Source organism: Chrysemys picta, chromosome 5 (genome assembly GCF_011386835.1).
Source record: "Chrysemys picta bellii isolate R12L10 chromosome 5, ASM1138683v2, whole genome shotgun sequence".
Classification (NCBI taxonomy): Eukaryota; Metazoa; Chordata; order Testudines; family Emydidae; genus Chrysemys; species Chrysemys picta.
In genome coordinates this window covers 104,920,517-104,942,817 of record NC_088795.1, presented here as the reverse complement: position 1 = coordinate 104,942,817, position 22,301 = coordinate 104,920,517, and the positions used below count along the sequence as shown (strand labels likewise).

The 22,301-nt window shown below is 39.6% G+C and overlaps 1 protein-coding gene across 16 annotated transcripts in view; it reads left to right on the top strand.

Annotated features, from left to right (window-relative positions):
- Window positions 1-22,059, top strand: part of PCDH7 (protocadherin 7) — a 398,059-nt gene extending 376,000 nt beyond the window's left edge. For 8 of the 16 annotated variants that reach the window (XM_065597002.1, XM_065597004.1, XM_065596997.1 and 5 more), the window contains one exon: window positions 17,709-22,059. In XM_065597002.1, coding sequence (XP_065453074.1) covers window positions 17,709-17,732 — 24 coding nt within the window. In that variant the 3' untranslated portion in view covers window positions 17,733-22,059. The remainder of the gene's footprint in view (window positions 1-17,708) is intronic. The other 8 variants (XR_010601522.1, XR_010601520.1, XR_010601519.1 and 5 more) reach the window with 2 other exon arrangements.
- Window positions 22,060-22,301: the final 242 nt, after the last annotated feature.

Here is a 22,301-nt window from a genome sequence, read left to right as displayed (position 1 = left end):
TATTTGACTTTCCCATTTTTTGAGGTGTGAAGATTTTTCCACGTATTCACTACAAAAAAAAATCTGTCACTTTAGTAACAAAATAAAATTCTTAAATAATAAAACTACTGAGAGGCTCAAAACCCTTTCATGGATCTCTGTACTTTGGGACAGTAAATTTCGAGCTAAATTCCATCTTTGGGAGGAAGAGGCATGCTAGAGGAGATGCAGTAGGGCTGAGCTTCGTCTTCAGTCCTCAGGAGGAATTCTGGCTATTCAGCAGAATTCCCTTTGGGGCCTCCAGGGAGTGCATGCCAGAGCAAAGGCTCTGCCACACTTGGAGATAATGAATTGCCTGCACCTTATCACTTCTTTTCCCATTTCAAGCAGCTACACGCAGGGCACTAGCAGGGAGCAGGATCTGCTCTCCACAGTCATATTGTGGTTTATCCTTTCATGGGTGCAAAAGAGAAAAGGGTCATCTTTGTGTCCTTCTCTTTGTGCATCCACCCAAGGGTCAACCTTTAATAATCTACCTGGAGCCTTAGTTTCATCACCACACATAACATAGTCACTGTTGGCCCAAACTTTGCCTACCTAAAGCCCTCTGTAATTTAAATGGCATATATAGCATTCTTCTCTTTCTGTCCGAACAAGTTGCTATCTACTACTAAGTATGAGTCGCATTCCATTTCTATTGACATCCTGTGGTGGTGGTGGTATAATTATTATTTATTAGTTATTAACTTCTGACTAAGTTGTATAGAGAGGCAAGGTGGATGGGGTAATATATTTTTTTTGGACCAACTGCTGTTGGTGAGGGAGGGGCGGAGGGGCAAGCTTTCAAGCTACACAGAGCTCTTCTTCCAGACTAGAAGAAGAGCCCTGTGTAGCTCAAGAGCTTGTGTCTCTCACCAAAAGAAGTTGGTCCAATAAGATATTACTTCACCCACCTTGTCTCTCTAATATCTGGGGACCGATAAGGCTACAACAATGCATATACAAATTGTATAGACACAATTTTCGATATGGTGTAGCACTGAGAATGGGGATATTTCCATTTATGCATCAGTTTCATGACTTGTTTGTTTTTGTCTTGTCTGCCATGCTTAATAGTGATCAGTAACATCTTTTTATGTAATGTAATCAAATGCCTTTCGGACAGGCTTTTGTCAAATCATTACATTAAAACACTGTTAAGCTTGAGAAATTGCTTTTTTGTATTACTTATCCTGATAGTATGTGCATAGCATAAGAGACATTCTCTTTTACTGACCTCATAGATAATGTATGGCTAGTATTCTTTTTCAGTTTACCAAATACCAATGTTCTACCTGAAACCTGACTATAATTTTGAATACGTCTGATCATACTAATTCCCTATGTAAATTTTTGAGAGACACAGGTATATCATGGGCAGATAATTAGGCCTCTCCCTTACTGAACAGGATTTCACACAATTAAATGAAGCTTCTTAACATGGCATAAAGGCTAAATGAATCCCTTAGGTCATTGCTAGTTTTAATTCTGCAAGGCAACTTTTTCTTGACAGTTACTTACATAGACAAGTAGTCTCAAGATATTTGTTTTCCCCTTCAAATTCTCATGCTGAGCCCTGCATTATTTAGAGGATCATTAGTTTGTAGAGCATGGAGAAGTTTATTAACCGACAACCCACCCCCATTTGAAGGTAATTTTAATGCACATTAACAGGGATTCAGCACACCTTTTGTGCAAGATCATTTGGACTAAACTATGTCTTGTAACAAATAAAATAAATTTGACACAGCCCACCCAAGAGATGAGTTAGAAATACTTCTGTTGGGAAATAATTGCTACTATTTTTAATATGTCTGTTGTATTATATTTTAGTCCTCACACACAAGAATAGCCTAGGATCTAAATAGTCCAGCAACAGGGAAATGAGTTGCTGTGCAATGTAAAAATATTTCAAATGTTTTACTTTTAGCAAAGAAGTGCTTGTGAGCAGATAATCAGTGGAATGAATGTCAGCTAGTAAGGGTAGAAACTGTGTTCAGAAGCTGTAGAAGATGCTGAAAGATGTAGAAGAAAGAATACAATATTCTCCCTCAAAGCCAATCTGTAATATTTTTAAATGATTTGACCATGATCTGTTGTTTTACTGTTGCAATACTTATCCATAGTCCTACAAGTATGACTTATGAAAGGGCATTTACATTATTTATTCTTCATTGTAAAATCTACCTAAAGAATTTGTTATAGCATTTAACCACAGGTTAAACTTACAACATAGTTAAAGCAACAAAGTTGTATGCTATCTCCCTAGCTATCTATCTATATAGCTGTCTCACATAAGAAATGCTTTTAAAATATTTTTAAATCTATATCTCCACCTTTAATCTACCTGCCGGTAGAGGCTTCATAACCAAACAAGATACACAGAGGGCCTAATTCTATGAAGTGCTGAGCATCTCCAAGCAAGAATTGAGGATGCTCAGCACCTTCCACGATTTGGCCTTCAATCTCTAAATGGAAATGCTGGCTTTGTTGTTGTACATTATGTCTACTGGCTCTATCTATAGAGCATCACTGAGAGAAATTCCAAGAGAAAAGTTGCTTTCGTATGCAAAGAGCTTCAGAATCGCTGGCAGAACAAACAGGGTGTGGAATTTTTGTGCATGTGAACACACGCCCATGCCAAGAATGTGTTTTCCCTCCCAAGGTGCAGTGCTAGCAAAGACAATTTTAAAGCATTAGTATGAAGAAATTAAATGAACAGGAAGCATGTCCTGTAGTTGGGACAAGGTAACAATACCTCCTGGTCATACTCTATTCCCTTCAATTTGCTGAAGTCCCAACATTTTGATATGATGATAAATGAAATGATGTTGACTTTTGAGCCCTGATTGAGACTTTTCTTAAGCCTGCTTTAGAAAGGATGACATTCTAATTGCACCAATGAATTGTTTCAGCCCAGACTTTAAGCACAGACACATTTTACCGAATAATCTAAATGTATGTAATTTGACACAGTGACAGATTAATACTTAAGCATTAGACCAGCAGAACAATTAGATAGCTAAAACGTGTCCTACATCTTAATGTCTGTATGACTTCAGGAAGTCATGTTAAGTCCTACTTTTCTGAAAGATCGGTCGCCACTTTAGAGAGAGAAATAAATCAGACTATCAAAGGATTTAACTGCATTGCAAATATATTTAACATTTACACTTAATTCTAGAAAATTAAAATCTAGGGAATTACTTTAAATTCTAGATGCTATATTAAACTGAGTGTATTTAGTCCATTGTTATCACTGACGTTAGTACTTTTTAGTCTTTAACTCATTTTAAATTTGTGTTAACAAGAATGAAATACCAAAGTCTGAGCTACAGTGGAAATATTTAAGAAAAAACATGATATTGCTCTTCCACAGTGTTTATGTAGAATTTGGTTTCAGGTATGCACAATACTGTATACAAGCCGTATTAGGTTGTCTGCTGACCATAGATGTTCAGTTTGGCCTCAATAGTGCAGAAAGGACCCTTTTTACCCTTTAGTTAAACAATAAACTGTACTGTGCTAATATAAATAATATTTAAGTTATTCTCCATGGGGAACTATGGATACTATAGTAAGGGGCTAGTAAGAGCACTAATTTAGAAAATACACATTTTCTGTATGCATCCCCTAATTAGATGAACAGCTGAAGATGATGTTGCGTAACATGCTAGGAGACAATTGTATCTGAATTTTTAAAAAATAGCTAAAGCCATGATTTTATTACTTTACTAATGGTTCTTTGGTTACCTGCCCAAAGGTACTTAGTTTACTTAGTCTAGTCTAGCTGATTAATTAAACTAAGAAGGAAGTATCTCTAAATCTAATGTCAAGTAGATGAATGAAGACTCTGATACTTCCTGTAATACAGAGAAAGCTGTGCTAAAATGCTGAATAAATAAAACTAGAACAAATGTATATTAAAAAGTACATATATTAAGGATTATCCACTCTGTTACACCAGTGGTACGTCATGTAACTTTATGGACTTCAGTAGCATTACTCCTGATTTGAAGTAAGTGAGAGCAAAATCAGACTTTAGCTGATAGATGAGGCTGTTAAGTAGAGTAGAGTTGTTGGAACTCAGCTAGAGGGTAGTATAAATTATTAAGTTACCATGCTGGGCCCTGAGGACATTTTGCTTAACATTACTGGCCTTTTGTTTCTGTTGTTTCTCTATTTATTTATTTATTTGATTAACTCATGTCTTAAATGTTGGATACAAGGGGTTTTTAAACTGTATGTGTACTGGACTTTTTAGTGCAATATTTGGTAGGACAGAATTTTAACCTAAATGTCATTCTAAAATGCCCTTTTAGATCATTAAATGATAAGTGATCAGCAAAATAATCAGTAAATCTTTCTAATACTATTTACTTGAAAAAGAGGCTTTACTAATTTGCAGTAAGCATACACAGTTGGCCAAATCAGATCAATTCTTATTGGCTGTTATCTGAAAGTAGTTTTATTGTAGGGCCAAATTATCATTTGCCCATAAAATGACTCTCTTATGCACCCCGCCACATGAGAAGGGAGAGGGAATCAGCCTGCAGAAACCCTTGGAAGATGCATCATGGGGGCAAGGTCTGTGCTGTGGTAGAAAGTAGAGACTAGATGGGCTAAAAGAAAGCAGGGATGGGAGGGCATAAATATTGTCATCAGTCAGCACGGTGGAAATGTCCCAGAAAAGGTTACAAACTGTAATCTTATTCTTTTCTGCAGAAAGAGCACCTATCCCCCAAAGGTCTTAGGTGAAACCATGAATAAGGGGAGATTTCCTTCCCAGAGTCTTCATCCCCAGCTTCCTTCCCACAGATATGACTGCAAAGACTAGGTCCACTATGTTTTTATTATTTTAGTAAAATATAGCTATGATGGGTTGTCCCCCCCTCCCTTCCAGGGTGCCACCTGATGTACTGGGGTACCACTGAGCCCACCTGTTCCACCAGTCTGAGCTCCCTCACCCTGTCCTGCTAAGCCAGACCATTAAGCCTTCTCTAGCACACACACAGGTAGGAAGACACCCAGTTGCAGAAAGACACAGACACTGACATCAGTACTGCATGGGAAGGAATTGCCCAGCACTCAAGTACACTTCCCCCTGGAGTGTAAACCCCAAATGGTATTGTCTTGCACTGCACAGAGAACTGTACAGCATAAGCTAATTTAAATTCACCCTCTCCCTCAATGTGGAGAGAGATGCACACCTTTTTGCCCCTCCCCCCAGTTACGAATTACACAAACTTGGTTTAAAACAAAAACAAGTTTATTAAATACAAGAGGTAGATCTTAAGTGATTAAGCCAACAGATCAAAGCAGATTACCTTAGTAAATAAAAATGGTAAACTGAGCTTAACACACTAAATAGGTAGGATATAAATTAGCAAATTCTCACTGAGTGATAAATAGTCTGGCAGACTCTTAAGGCCTTGGTTTTCCCAGGTTTTCAGTCACAGGCTAAAGATCCTTTTAGCCTAGCACCACCACTTCCCACAGTTCAGTCCTTGCCCCGTAGGTGTTTCCAGGTGTGTTATTGCAGGGAGAGTGAAGAACCCCCATGATGTCATTGTCCCCCTTTTATATCTTCTTCTCACTTGCTGGAAAGCTCTTTTTGCTAAGACCTGGGTCAAACAGTTCCCATTGTGTCGTGCTATCTCTGAGAGGCTTCTATTGTACACAGTTTCTAGGGTAATCTTTGTGCTTGTGTGCATTTCCTCAATAAGCCATTAACATGGTTTGGCCTTTTTACTGTTGTACTTGAAAGACTGTTTGTTTGTGGGTGCTTTCAACCTCACAGCATGTTTCAGTAACCCATAAATAGCCAAACTTCATAACTTCACATATGACAATAACCCATACAATGAGATATTGATGTCTAGCAGATCAGGACTTTTAGAATGATACCTCACAGGACACACTTTGTACAAAACATATCCTAATTACATGACAGTGCTGAATACTGGGGTGTCAAAATAGGCATTACTGTGTTGTAGCAGACCCACAATCTAGTTACTGGTACCAAACACTTTTTCCTAAAGTGCAAAAATCCTTGTTTTGGACAATACGGGAAAGTGTCTCCCTAACCTTTTGTAGTTAATGATTGGTTTATGTTCACATAAATGCTCATGCTTCTAACTGTGATGTTCTCATCCATATAAGGTGAGATTTTTCAAAAGTACGTAAGAGAACTGGGTGCATAATTCCCATTGACTTTCAGTGAAAGATGATTCCCTCAGAGGATTTTGAAAATCCCATACCTTATCCTTTTTTCAATCCTGCTAAGCTCTGGAACTCAGATATACCTTGTGGCAATGAGTTTCCCAGGTTAATTATGCATTGGGTAAGAAATATTTTTCATCACTTTTAAATGTGTTGCTTTTGATATGTTCCTTTCATCTTGTATTACAAGAAGGACATAATTTGCTATCATATATTTTATGTCCTTCTCTCAAACCTCCTTCCTGAACTACACAGTCTTAATCATTTCAATCTTTCTTCACATATAAGCCATGCCATGCTCCGAATCATTTCATTAATTTATTTATTAAACACTTAAAATGACCTTGGGATTTGGCACAATACGTATGAAATGATCTTAGTCCAAAAGCAATTAATGTATATTATTACTGTGGAGCAGTTTGCATGTCTCAAACAGCAGATTTGTGTTTGACTTTATTCAGCAAGACTGCTTTAGAGATGGCATGCGCTATCTCTACAGTACATGAGAATGCCACATTCAGAATGACAGCAGTCCAAGCCTTGGGGCAGTAAATGCTTCTTGAGATATGTTCAATTGCTGTTTAACTGTGTTTAGCCTAAGGTGCAGAGAAAGAAGTCGCTGATGCTTTCAAAAGTGTTTAAGTATTTTAATAGTGTCTAGGCATGTCAGAAAATGCCACAGTACTGACTGGGGTGCAGCTCACTGAATTGCTGCAATTAGAAGGTAGGGATTTCCAAGGCAGTAATGCTGTGGCTACCATATATTTGCTCAGGTTTCTTAAGTGTATTAGTATACCATGCATCATCTCAGTTACATTCTGCATTGTTTTTTCTCTGATAATATACGGTAGTTGATTCTTGTTTCACAGTTTATACACCAGACTTTAATATGAAAACTATGTACCTGGGCAAGCTTGGTATACTCTCATTTATGATTATAATATGCATCTCAGGTTGCAATATATTTATGCAAGGAGGGTAAGGAACATATGTTGCAGGAAAGTGTAAGGTGGGGAAAGGGAATGGAGGTGGACAAAATATATAATGAGCCAAGCTCAAACTCACCATGCTGTCAATGAGAGAGAGCAAGGAAGAAACTGGCTGCTCTTTTTATGGCTTTCTGGAAACACTGCAAGGACATAATTTATCGGAGCTTAACAGTTGGAACTACAGAGTGGTGTAAACGGATGTGCTCATGCAGGGGAGGCAGAATAATCTGCATGCTCATCTTCTGATATTCCCTTACATGGCAACGACTACTGCTCATAACTCCACATGATTACATGATTCCTGCTTTAGATATTATGGACTTAATGGTGTTATTTAGACAAGTCCTGTGTTGGGACTAGTGCGGAGCCAACTTCTCTCAGACAGGGCTGGCTCTGGCTTTTTGGCTGCCCCAAGCCAAAAAAAAAAAAAAAAAACGGGGCATCCAGAACGGCAAAGCAAAAAAACCTATGGCACGGCCGGAGCGCGGGTGCAGGGGGACCGGCTGGGGGGGGTGGAGGGACGGGGAGGGAGTGGGCGGGAGAGAGAGAGAAGGGGGCGGCCAGGGCTACAGCAGGGGTGCTGCCATGCGGCCCCTCCCGCTGCGCTTCCGCCTGCCGCGAGGGCTCCGCTCCGGTCGGCGGGGAGGGAAGGAAGAGGACTGCCCTGCAGGGCGCTCTGGTTCTCAGCGTTGCTGCGCCCTACAGGGCAGCCGGAGCAGAACAACAACAAAAAGTGGCCATGCCGCCCTAGGATTGGGCAGAATGCCGCCTCGAACAATCTGCCGCCCCAAGCACCAGCTTGCTCAGCTGGTGCCTGTAGCCGGCCCTGCTCTTGGAAGAGCTCTGAGGTAAGAATTGCGCCTCAAGAAGCACAGTCTTTTTCCCCCAGCATCCCAACACACAGTGGGTATGCGCAAGCTGTACTATACCTTTTTGTGCAGATGTGGGGATAAGAAAGCAATGACTTCGTGCATTTTTGGCTGATTTACACTGCCAGAAGCAGGTGCAACTAGTGTATGTGGACCCTCGAGTCCAGAAACTCTGACTGTCCCAGCCTTTTTGTGTGGTGTGTAAAAGAAGGGCAGGCTCCAAACATGTGCGTGAGCAAAAAACAATCTGGATTTATCTGGTGGGAAAACCGGACTATGACTCAGAAGACCAGGGTTCTATTCCTACCTCTGTTGCTGGCCTGCTTGGTGACCTTGAGCAGGTCATTTTGCTTGCCTTTATGCCTCTGTTTCCCCATCTGTAAAATGGGGATAATGAAATTGACTTCCTTTGTAAAGTGCTCTGAGATCTATTGATGAAAAGAGCTTTAAGAGCTAGGGATTATTAATATGGTGCTGTCTGTCAACAGAAAGCTGCATAGGAAGTGATTGTGTGGGAATGGTATGTCTATAGGGATGTCCACAATCTGAGTAGGTGTACATATTAATGGTACTTTTGCAGTGTGCATATCTGTGTGTTTAAAAGGAGGGTGGGATTACAGTGTGAGCTACTTGATTGTAGTGTGTGCCACTTTGTTTATGCTTGCCAGAGTTTACTGCTCCATGCAAGTTAACCTTCTAGAAAAAACAGAACAAAACCAAAAAACAATAAAATAAATGATGCAGTTCTATCTTAATGTGAATCACACTTTCTCTCTGGAGTGTTAGGTGCCTTGGTTTCCTGATAATAAGCAATCCTTCTAGCCCTAAAGCAACAGCCGTCCACAATCTCATAAACATACACATGCATATAAATAACCTCCCTTATTTGCATACTCGTATACAAAGGAATCACGGAAAACACAAGACATACATTTAAAAAAAAAAACTCATAAGTTCAACAAAATTTTTTAAAATGTAATCAATAATTACATACATGATTATTATGGGTGTTGCTTTAGGGAGCATATCAGAGCCCTCACCTAATTTAGATTCTATAAATCAGTGTGCCCCATATTTTTCGAACCCTCCCTTTAATGAAAATAACACTAACTATGCTCCCCTTAATGCCCCAATATGTTGTTATATATCATAATTTTATGCATCATATGTGGCATCTCCCGCCCCCAAATGGTCCTATGCACCCCTCCACCCACCTGCACACAGAGAAACTGTGGTGTAGCTTTCCACAATATGATATTTCAGCTTTTTGCATATGCTTTGAGTAGTAAAATTGTTTCTATTAGCATTTAATGTATTATCATTAACAGCTGAGTTATCACCTGCTGAAATGAAGGGGACAGTTCACAGCTCAAAGCTATTGTTTTAAGCTCTTGGAAAACTCAAGCAGATGACATTGTACATCATCTACACTGACTTCCTGTTTTTAAAGTTTTCTTTACAATTATGACCGCTAGAGACCTTCCCTTCTCACAACCACTCTTTCCCTCCTCCCTCAAAGTGAGACTGCAAAACAAAATTGAGAGGCCTGTTTGTGCATGCCTGGCTAGTCCTACACATACATAACCCCTCAAATGGCACACCTTACATTTCTGAAAACACTCCTGTAAAAGTATCAACAGCAGGTCATACAAAAAGCTGCTATTTTAAAAATACAAAGTGTAGTCAGTGGGGAAAATGCAAACTATAGGAAAGATATGTACTCCTGTGTTTCCTGTCCAAAGTGCTGGGGACCAGGATGATCCCAAGAAATTGGGGAAGAGAACCTACATTTTTATTATGGTTACCATATTTTTATTTAAAAAAAGGAGGACACTCCATGGGGCCCTGCCCCCACCCCAACTCCACCCCTCCCCCGCCCCTTCCCCAAAGTCCCTATCCCCAACTCTCCCCCTCCCCGAATGCTCCGCCCCCTGCTCCTCCCCTCCCCTGCTTCCGGATAATCAAATGTTCGTGGGAAGCCTGAAACAGGAAGGCAGTGGCTGGGGCTGGGGTGGGGCGCGGCCCAGTCCGGCCCCCCCCGCCGAGCGGCTCCTTCTGGCAGCCGGCCGGTTCAGGCCAAGAGGCTCTGGCCCCGGCGTGTCCCACCCGGCTTGGCTCGGGCCCTGGGGCGCCAGGTGCTGGCCCCTGGACGAGCGGCCCCGCACTGCCGGCCCAGCCCCCAGCCAAGCACCAGCGGCCTCAGCTCCCGGCCGAGCACCGCCAGCCCCAGCGGCTCCGGCCCCCAGCCGAGCACTGCCGGCCCCTCCCTCCCTATTTTCCCGGACATGTCCTGCTTTTTGGGATTTCCTCCCAGACGGGGATTTGAGGCCCAAAAAGCCGGACATGTCCAGGAAAATCCGGACATATGGTAACCCTATTTTTATACTTTGTGTTATAGACAAGGAGATAAGAGACCAAGAACAGCCAAGTGGGCTAGAAACTGAGCCACAGGGTTATACATGTGCTGCACAATGCCTCATCTGTCTCACTTTTTGTAACGTATTGACATGTTAGCTGCATCAGCAGATGCATGAGTTGGATAATCTTTTTTTTTTTTTTTTTCAATGCAATTGTCTCTAGGTTGGAAAATAATAAGTAACAACATGCTGCAGTTTAGACTTGGGCACTAATGCTTCATGTTGTTAGAAGTGGAATATTTGGCATTTTCTGGTCTTTTGCATGCCCGGGTACTCACTCATTCATATTTCCAACCTCCATAAAGAAGAAAGCATAAGTGCTAGTATTATTTTATTTGTAACCTGGTAATTGCCACAACATATGCTATATGCTTTGCAAACATTGCCCTAAAGAAGTTAGTTTCAGTCCAAGATTTTAAAATGTGGCTGCTAAATTTAGGCACTCAAGTAAGTGATCTGGCTGTCTAAAACTGCAAAATTTCCAGAAACTTCCACTGAAGTTAATGGGAACTGCTGAGTGCTCAAGAATTTTTTGAAATTTGCCTGCTTTTTTTAGATGCCTAAACCTGGACACAGTAGCCTAATTTTAGGTATCTGGTTTTAAAAATTCTATGCTAAGAAGACAAGTGATATATAAAGGTGAAAGACTATCTGCAGTGCATGGGAGGATATGGAATAGAGATATTCTTTTTTTAATTTCAAAAAAGTGGGATTAAAATGAGTAGTGTATGCACAAAATAAAAACTATAAAAATAAAAAGAAAATCTATACAAGGAGGAATACTGTCCCATAAGGATCATTCTCTTACTCATTAGCACAGTTTATAGATATATATAATATTTATCATTGGCATTTTAAAGCATCTGTTTGAATCAAAGGATATGTCTGTAGTGCAAACAAGGACCTTCAGCAGGAAGTCTTGGGGCCTGGCTCAGCTGATTCAGGCTCATGCTACAGGGCTAAAAATAACAATGTAGATGTTCAGGTTTGGGTTGGAGCCTGAGCTCTGAGGGAAGAGGATCTTTGAGCCTGGGCTCCAGCCTAAGCCTAAACGTGACACTGCTAGCTTTGTTCCATAGTACAAGGCCAAGTTAATTGACACTGGCTTTGAGATTCACTGCTGTAGATTTTTTATTTTGGGAAGGGGGGTGGCTCAGTGTTGGACATACCTATGGAATTTTAAGATATGGGACTATGATAGAAATCTGGTTTAGTCTTTCTTGATGATTTATCCACCAAATGTGATGACACATACTGCAATATGTCTTTTCCGATTAGGCTTGTCAGTTAGTAGTGTGGTCTCCACTGAAGGGTTTAATTTTAAAATGAGTTCTTTATTTAAAACATCATGTCTCGTTGCTGCAGATGTGTTTGGATGTGGATTATGCTGCAGGTAAAAAGCAACTTTTAGTTAAACGTAAAAAGTAGAAATTAGTCTCATCTGGGAGTTAGCAGTTCTTGATTATGAAGAGATAAAAATGTAAGAGCACTGCTGTGACGGAGCAGGGAGCAGGGCAGATTTGACCTGGGAATGTTGCAGGGGGATTGCAGTGAGGAGGGGGGACTTCCCTTGAAGGAAGCTACCTGAGCTGTAACCTGAGCCAGGAACGGGGGTGGGGAGAATTAACACCTTCTGCCCGGGAGACTGAACAAAGGAGAGGAGCAGCAGGAGGAGTTTTGAGTTTAGTTTTGGTTTGGGCTGGGTGGTGCAACGCAGGGAACCCCAAGCTGGGGTCTAAGCTCCCTGAACCTCCCAGAGGGACCTAATTGAGGGGGTCTGGTCGTACGTACACGCTCTGCTTGAGACTGTGTTCCTGTCCTTAAATAAACCTTCTGCTTTACTGGCTGGTTGAGAGTCGCAGTGAATCTCGGGAAGAGGGGTGCAGGGCCCTGACTCCCCCACACTCCGCAACAACTGCATTTCAATCTGGACCCATAATCAGTAGGAATAGTATTAATTACTTAGTAGGTGAAATAATTTTATGTGGTGGGTTATATGGAATATAACATTAATGCACTTCAGGAATATTTTTCTTCTTTATGAAGTGCAACATAATGGACACTTTTTATATGCCACATTACAGCAGCTAAATAAACAAAGCTTAATTTCAACAAAATACTTAAACAACTTTTAAACATATAACTAATCCTATCCCTATTTAGCAAGGGTGGGATTTTGAAAGCACTCAGCATTGTCCTAGCTCTACTGCCATTGATGCCTGCAGTGCTTTTGAAAATTCCACCCCAAAGTACTCAAGAAAATGCTTAACTTTTAACATAAGTATAGTTCCATCCACTGGGCGTACTTGTCTGCTTAAAGTTCAAGCACATGCTTGAATGCATTGCTGGTGAGGAAGCAATTGGAGGACAACCACAGTATCCTTATGCAATCAATTCTACTTGAAAGGAGAGTTAGCCAAGAGAGTAGTGTTCAAATTACTGTATCATATTTCACTGTAGCTTTCTGGATTTAGTAGCAAATATCATGGTTTTAGAATGAAGAAATTGAAAACAAACTTTGCATTTGTCTGAAAGGGAGGAAGGGTTGCAATGGAGTGCCAAAAAAAATCCAATACTTTATCCAATGTCTACTTACGTTGGCAGACTCTTTGTGACTTCAGTGAGCATTGGATCAGGCCCTGTCTGATATATTAAGGAAAAAACAATAACCTAAAATATGCCAGTTTACTCCTGGGGAAATGCCGCGCCACTGTGCGTGTGCATAATTAATGAGCCGTGCATAGTTTTAATTTTTTGCACAGAAAAAAGCTTCCCCTGGAAAGTTTGTTGCAGTTCCACCTTTTGCCCACCAGAGGGTGCTAGGGAAGAGAGCGCCTGCCTTTTTCACAGCGCTCATCGAGCCAGGTCAGGAGACAGGGGCTACGGGCAGACACAGTGTGGGGCTGCTGGGAAGTTAGACAGGGACTCATTAGGGCTAGTGGGGGAGACAGACTAGGGCAGGGGCTGAGTGGGAGTGGAGGTGCAGGGCCACGGGAGTAGGAGGTGCACCGCCACATGGTGATGGGGGAGCGGGTGCAGGGCCACATAGGGAGAGGAGGTGGCTGAGTTGGGGCACAGAGACACATGCGGACGGGGGGAGAATTTTCAATGTTTTGGCTCAGAATTCCCCAGGAGTAAGTAGTTGATTCAAAATAATTGAAACTATGCTTTTACTTATTTATACTGCCATGTTAAATGTAAACAGATCAAATACTGCCATTCAGAAGATATTTAAAACTGTTGTAATAGTAATTCAAATAATATGGTTATTTTGAATGGTCATTGATTTTATAAATCATTTTCAACAAAGACTTTATTAGGGGAAAAGATAGGTAGGAATGAGTTTTGCCTTGTTCTAAATAAAAAAATAAGATGATTTGCCTGCTTAAAAATCAGTATCATATGGGCCTCAGCTATACATTATTATGCTTGCTTCTTACCTTTAGGGAGTGAGAGAGTAATTCTACGCTAACCATGATGAACAGTGCAGTTTTCCTGTTATAGTCTCTGCATTCTGTGTACAACTCCCAGGCCACAGTAGTTTAAGAATTGATAGGCTGACAAATGACAATATTTCTGTTATCCATCACTAAAGAAGAAAACTGTGAGAGTCATAGCTGAGCCTAAATTCAAAAGTCTTTGAAAAGCAAAAATAAAAAATAACCCTAACTCATTGTCAAGTACACATGAGTAACCACGGTTGACCAGTGTAGGATCCAATCCGGTTCTTATTGAAGTCAGTGGGATATTGAAACCTTAAACAGTATACAACATTATTTTAATTAGAGAATTGTACACAGTGTAAAATATTCATGAACTGAATGTATAGTGGGTCCCATGAAAATCTTGACACTTATGGCTAGATTCATAAGGGCACTTAAGTGTTGCAATTAGGGTGACCAGACAGCAAATGTGAAAAATCAGGATGGGGGTGGGGAGTAATAGGAGCCCATATAAGAGAGAGACACAAAAATCGGGACTGTCCCTATAAAATTGGGACATCTGGTCACCCTAGTTGCAATGTCTAACTTTTTGGCACTGAGAAAATCACTGGGATTCACAAACCTTAAGTGTTCAGGCTTCCTATACCCTGAGTGGAGGGAGGTAAGTGCCTAAGAATGGGATTCACAAAAGCCAGCTTGCTAGGCAACTCCTTGCCTCAGCTAATCACTGGGAGAAGGGTGTGTTCTCAGCCTTAACCCACTCAGGAGTTCAGTGCCTAAATCCAGGCTGGAGGGAGGTGCCTATTGATGTTTCAGAGTCTCAGTGATGCTTTAATGAGGAAAACCACCATCAACCTTTATCTTGGTGGTTAGGATAATCACTTGGGATGTGGGAGACCACAGCTTCAAATCCCCCCTTTGCCTGAGTGGGAGAGAGATTTGAACATCTCTCAGGTAAACACTCTTAACTACTGAGTTATGGGATATTGTGATGTGGAGCTCTCAATCTCGCCTGTTAAAGCTTTATATAGTCACTGGGACAGAGAGAACAAGAGAGAGCACATGCATGAGAGTGATTACAGCACTCATCCAGGATGTGGGCAACCGGGGATCCAGTCCCCCTGCTCCAAGGATTCTGTAATTATTTATACAATGTGGAACAGCTTCAACATGAGAGACTGAGATTTACATCAGAATACCCTATAACTAGGTTTGGAAGAATTGGATTTTTATCAGTAAATCCAGGTAAACATCAATTTCATCATATACATACAAACCAACAACAATATTTCTATCAATAATTGAAATTTTCAGATAGGCAAAGTAAAAAAAAATGATGCTGGAGAATTTGAGTTTGATTTAAGGATATTTACCTTTGTGTGGTGTTGATTCAAAAAATTACAGTTTTATAACCACTATCTACTCTTATTAAATAGTCTGACCCTCTTCTATTGACTGACCCCCACATAATTTCCGAACCTGAACATTTAAATAGATAAAAATCTAAAAAAGCTGTAAAATAAACACCAATATCATCTGTCTAAAAATAAAAATCAAATTCTGCCAAGCTAATGCATATCCCTGTGGTAAGGACACTCACCTGAGTTAGGAGACTCCTGTTCAGCTCTCTTATTACGTATAAGGGGTATGTGAACCAGGGGTCTCCCACATCCCAGGTGAGTATCCAAACCACTGGGCTAAAGGTTATACGAGACGTTTCTCCTCCTGAGCTATTTTGGTTGGAATTAGGTTGCCTCTGAGCCCACCTACAAAATCAAGCCCCACAGGCAAGTTAGGCAGAGGAACTCCTCTCTTTCCTAGTGTGTGAATCACACTGGGGTGTAGGTGGGAAATTGGTATCCAGATGCCTAACGTAAGGCAGCAATGTGCATGTTCAGAGGCAGGAACATAGGCATCCAAGGAAGTTTTACTGCAAAAACATAGGTACCATGTGAGTTTAGGCACTTACAGGATCCAGGGGCAGTTTAGTGGAGGTTTTATGAATACATGTGGTACCTGAATCCCTCTGTGAATCTAGCCCTTAGTGCTCTATGATAGTTAATTGTAAGATGGTACAATCTTTTCAGTATTCCCTATGGGGAATTCCAGAGGTAATCTTCCTTAGGTAAGCATCACAGTGGGATAAACATGAAGGGTGGGATTTCCAAAAGCATTGAGTGTTAGTATAACTCTGATTCCACTGAAATTGTGGACTGAGTAGAATTTTTTTTTCCATTGACTGATGAGTGCAGATTTAAGGCAATACTAAGCACCTGTGAAAATCCCACCCCAAGATCTTACCCACTGCAAATCTTTTCATACAACTGGTGCAGGGGGAGGGGAATGGCTAGTTATGATAGAAATGAAAGTTAGTTTATGTAGGGGTTTTTTTTTTTTTGATTCATTAAACTGCAAAGCAATAAATATTTCCCAGTGGGATTTGATAGTAATCAAAAAGATCATAGGGCAAACAAAATGTAAGAAGGTGAAATAGGGTAAAATGCAATTAATTTGAAACTATTAAATTGTATAATAATTAAGATAAAAACTGTGTATAACCTACCTATTGACATAAGGCTGGATTTTGCCACTCTTCCTCGTGCTGAGTAGTACCTTACTTGAATTAGACTAATAGTAACTGGGATTGCTCACAGAATAGAGTACTATTCGATGTAAACCAGGGTATCAGAATTTGGCCCAATTTTTGGAAGTGTGTGTGTGTGTGTGTGTGTGTGTATATATATATATATATATATATATATAAACTTTTCTAATTTCAGTTGCAATTATGTAAATATCAAAATAATTTAACATCTGCCTCTAACAGGCTGCAGCACTGAGCCCTGTCTGAACCAAAAGCCCAGCTGATTTCAGTGAGTGGCCTCTTTGTATAAGAGCTCAAAGATTTTTGCTTCAGAGGTCAGGAACTACAGCATTCTACACAGCACATCGTAGTCACAAAACATTTTCCTTTCAGCCAACACTTCAGCAGTCAGGTTCCTACATGAACACACACAACACCTTTGACTGTACATATTAGACTGGAAAGGGGGGTTGCATGCACTTATCCATTACTGTTTTTAATTTGCTTTTTACATGTCCATGTATTTACAGCTTAGGCCCTTATCCTCAAAGGTATTTAGGCACCTAAATGTCTTTGAGGATCTGGGCCCTAGACCCCAATCCTGAGAAGATTTATGCACATGCTTAACTTTATATACACACAACCCTGGGGATGACAACAGGACTTCTCGCATATAGCATGTGCATAAGTGTTCAGAGGATCAAGACCTTAAATTCTATTAATAAGATACTGAAATGTGTTTTACAAAGAATCCAAAAGAGAGGTTTTGTATTTAAATCCATTAAAGAAAATGGGCATCACAAAATGAGGCATCTGTCTGATTATGGCAGTGTGGGTATCCAGTCAAGTTAAGATTCACAAGCTAATTGGTACCAAAAGTTGTTAAATATTCTACCTAAAATCATATCATATGTCAAGAAGTGCCTTTGTGCCCACACTTCTCATTAATTTGTGCTGCCAGTGTCTGGTAGAATTGCATACATTGTTGTTGCATATGACATATGTATTATTAAAGTTAACATGCGGTTCAGTGATTTTTAGCTTTAAAGATTTTGTCAATGCAAAAACTTTTAAAAATACTTTGTTTTAAAAGTTCGTTAATCACATTGAGGAAGGGAAGACATTTTCAGTATATTTTTTAAAAGGAAATTCTCCTCTGTTTTCAGACTCGAGGCCTCTACCAGATGTAGCCCTGACGGGGAAATGTACTCGAGAGTGTGATGAATATGGTCACTCGGACTCCTGCTGGATGCCAGTTCGCACTTCGCCTGAAAGGAAGCAGAAGAGCCAGCCAAAACTCTCCACCTTCATGCCTGTTGATGAACGGGGCAGTCAGGAAAAGCTAGCCAATGGAGAAGCCTCCCTCATGGGTGATCGCAACAGAAACCTCCTGAACAAAAAGTTGACCTCATCCTATGAGACCTTCAACGCAGCTAGCTTCAGCAAAAATGAGGAAGCCAATCCAGAGGATATCCCCCTTACACAGACAGGGGAATACAAGCCATCTCCTGTCAATACTCTAACTAGAAGAGAAGTTTACCTGTAGGTTATAAAGAAGCCACAACAAGGTTCATTCATGTATAAGAAGGATAAGGGGCAAAAAATCTTAAAATCAAAACAGTTTAGCACGAAAAAAGGAGGGGGGAAAAAAGAGGGGGCCACCAAAGAGACAAAAGCTTTGCCTGCCACTTCTGCCTCCATATCAGGCATTTAATTATATAGTCCGCCTGACTATACTGTACAATGTAGAAACCATTGTTGTTACTTGCATGTCTAATCCCCCTCACTGATTTTTATTTTCTTAAATTTCTGGTTGCAAATTGCTTTCATGGTAACAAGCCTGATTAAAAGAACACAACACACTGTTGTTACCCCTCTGCTGAAGCATGATTTAAGCCACTCTGATTTTGTTTGATTGTCACCTGGCTTGTTAAGGATAACCGGTCAGGGAAAATATACTCCAAGCATATCATCTGAATATTGCTGATCCCCATCAGGGATGATCCTTTAGAAACCATACAAACATAGAGGTAAATATAAAGAGATGGCCATTAATAGGCACTTTGTGAAGATCACAGCTTTAATTTTCTCACCTGAGGCTTGAAACAAGAGAATTATACTCCGCCTGAGACTGTAGTCCAAAAGGTGGCATATTTCCCTATGAATCATGAACTCTGGGTTCTGTTTTTATCCATAGAATGAACTCTATCGGCTTACTTCAGCGTAACAAAATTAATGTCATATGTACCGTAGCATACTAATGATAAACTGTTAAACTCATGTTATTTTGGACAAGACGTATATCTAGTTGGGATGATCATAGTAACTAAAAAGGCCAAAGATCGCACTATGGATCAGGGGAATTGCTAAGTATTTGGTCTTGGCTTAGAAATCTAGTGTACCAACAAACCATATGCATGCACACATAAATACACATTCAATTACATTTTGCACAGCAGCATAGTCCACAATCCCAGATGACCTACTACTACTTCAATGGATTTTAGTAGAATGCCCGAAGGAACCGCTAAGATGTTTGCTGATAATGTTATAACAACATACAGCATCTATTGTATGATATGATACTGCCAGTTCCAAGGAATATTTTCCAAAAGGTTACCTTTTAAATAAATAAATAAAACTCAGAGGCTGTGTTGATGTCACCCAGAACACTTTTGGGGGAAGATGGATGGCGGGGAAATGGTGTGATGCAGTGACAAGAGTATATTGCAAGTCAAGTAAAATTTCTTCTTTTCACAGTGCAAGATATGCTTGCTAAATCTTTTGTCATCAATGTTGCTAACTGTGTTTGTGAAAGGTATGATGCAGGTTTTCTTGAAACACAAGTGCATTAAAACAGTCCTGTGCAATATGAAACAATGTCAAGACTCAACACACTTAAGGAGGGTAATAAATGGTCAGATTGACTTGAACATTGATATGATACTTTACATGGTAGATTGAGAGAAGTCACAAGGAATCCAAACTAATCATGATAGCAAAGAGCTATGGCCAGTGACGATTCTCACAGTATGCACTTCGTAAAGGGAATAGGAAACAAAACAGCTTTTTTGTGCAATAAAAGCAACAAAATGTATAAGAAGGACTTGAGCTAGTTGCTTCGTAGCTGATGATGTAGTAATAATTGAATACTGAATTCAGACATTCAGATGAAAATGACAATCAGTCAACACAGTGCGGACAGTTTGAGAAGGGTGCAAACATTCTAATCCCTGGGTGTTTAACCTGGCATTAGGGCATGGCTAGATGGCTGTCTAGTAGACTGTAGTCACAATGTAGCTTTGGGTAGTTTCTTCCTTTTGAAGAATTACATAGAAAATATAACATTAAACAGCCTGAAATATAGGTTGATAAATCAGTACAACTCATCACAACATTTACTTTTCAAATTCTCTTCTCTATATAGAGGGGTGCCCTTTTTGGCCATTACATTCCCCTCTTAAGTTTAGTTTTCATTTTGATGCTAGTTTGTGTGTAGAAGTTATGATGAATGGAGACATGTTATGAAGAAAAAATATTAAAACAAAGATTAATAATTGAACTTTTTTACATTTAATTATTTAAATTATGGAGAGATGCAAATTAGTACTTTATGATAAGACTGTAAAGAAAAGTTACTGCATTGTATAATCTGTAAGTACCTGTTAAGGGGGAAAAAAAGATTCTAAAGATGCTTCTGTAATGTATACACAGTTTTATTGCACGCTTCAACAGAATTGCATAACAGATGTTCAACAAAACTTTTTTTCTTTAATAGGAACTTTTTATCTTAATACTACAGTTGAAAACCACTAGATGACTTGTTTAAGTACATCTTTAAACCCTTTGTCTAAAAAGCTAATAACACAGGTCAAACAAGACCTTCAGATTAAATGGATCAGCAGTCACTCACCTGTTTTTGCACCACATAAGGCAGTCATGCCATTGTCATTTACTTGTGAGCAACTCCTTAGAACGAAAATGGGTGTGAAAAGAATAAAAAAAAATCAATCTACTTTAAATATTCACAGTACTTCTAGTAGAACTACCCATCATAACATGTCAATTACTATTATGACCTGGCATGACACAGAAATACATTTTGTGTTTGTAGTTTTTTTCATTTGAAATAGGTTAATCTGGTGCCACTCCACATATAGAGTGCTTTTGTAAAAATAAACACAAACGAAATGAAGTATAAAAAAAAAAAAAAAAAAAAAATTTAGAGCGAATGCAAAATATGCAACCGTGCCTTTTATACCTGTTGTTATAGTAGAAAGGTGATTGGGTTTGGGCACTGAGGGGTAATGGGCTATTCCCAACTTTTTTGAACCTGTATATTGATCCTTGTTTATTTTCTGATAAATTATAAATAATATATTTAAAAAAATGCCTTCTGCCAAACTCAGATATTGGACCAGTCTTAAGTATCTTTGATTATGAAAACCAGATTGTAGCTTAGGTATGTGCTGCTTTTTTGTTTTCCTTCCAATCTATTGCCTAGAAGGCTACAGTATAGATCACAATAGGTAAATACCATATAGTTATTTAGCAAGGTGTCATAAGTTCATTTTGCCAGGAAAATTGATGATTTAGTGTCGCTTAATTGCTTCTAGCTGCCATTCCATTTTGGTTGTACAGTATAAAAATTGTCCTTTTTTTTCCTTCCATGGGAAACTCAAATGAACTTTGCATGTATTTTACATTAGGACACATTTATAGATGACGCATAACTATATAACTTTATATGTATTAGAGAAGTCTGTAGCTTCAGTCTAAAATCTAATGCTCCCTCTGAACCTCCAGATCTACTATATTATTCAATATGGTTTCTGACTGGCCTGCTGCCTGAGTTTCAGAAAAAAACAAACAAGGTAGACATTATTTTTATGTGAGGAAGAACTAAAACGGGATCGAAGATGCTTGGCTGAAAGGCTACCCTAGGAAGTTGTCAAGTAGGAAATGTAGAGCAAAGCCAAATGAATCTGCCATAAATACAGCTGTTGCTAAAAGGCTTTTAAGGAACTTGAACAACAAAGCAGTTTCGTATGTTATATCAGTTATAAATATACAGTGTTTCCTTAAGAAATGAAAGAGAGTAGAGGACAACAGTAGAAATGAATGTAGTCCAGCAATTAAACTGAGCTGCTGCCCGAAGAGCATAACACATGGAAGAAGGCATCATTTTCCAGCTACCTGGGGTACACTTTCAGACAACTTTTTCCTAAATTTTAAAGCACTTGCATTCAGTGTGGTACGATCTGTTTGTAATATTAATCATTGACTATTGTTCTGCAACTTGGATGTTGATAGTGAAGCAGAGAACAATTTATCATTGTTTATTATGAGTCACTATGCACGCACCTATGCTAAACATGGCAAAATGTATTAAATGCTAGTCCACCTCTATTTATGAAATATTTTACATAATTTAATTTGCTTTTGTACAGTTTTATGTAAATAAATTGCTTGTCATTTTTGTCTCTGCAAATTAAAAATATAACATGTTCAAATGGTTGCCTATTGGCCAGCGTACTTTCTCTGACAGGTTATTTCACTTTGGAAGACATTGAACAAATTCATAGGCTAGTTTGAGCAGAACATTCAGATCTATTTCATGCATGTAAAAAAAAAAATGCTGCTCTGGTAACTGGCCCCTTCAGCTGGCAATGTAACTGTGGCATTACTTTTCTCTGTAGTGAAGTGCACTATGGATTAGTTACATTCCACACTTCAAGTTCTGACTACTACTTGGCCTG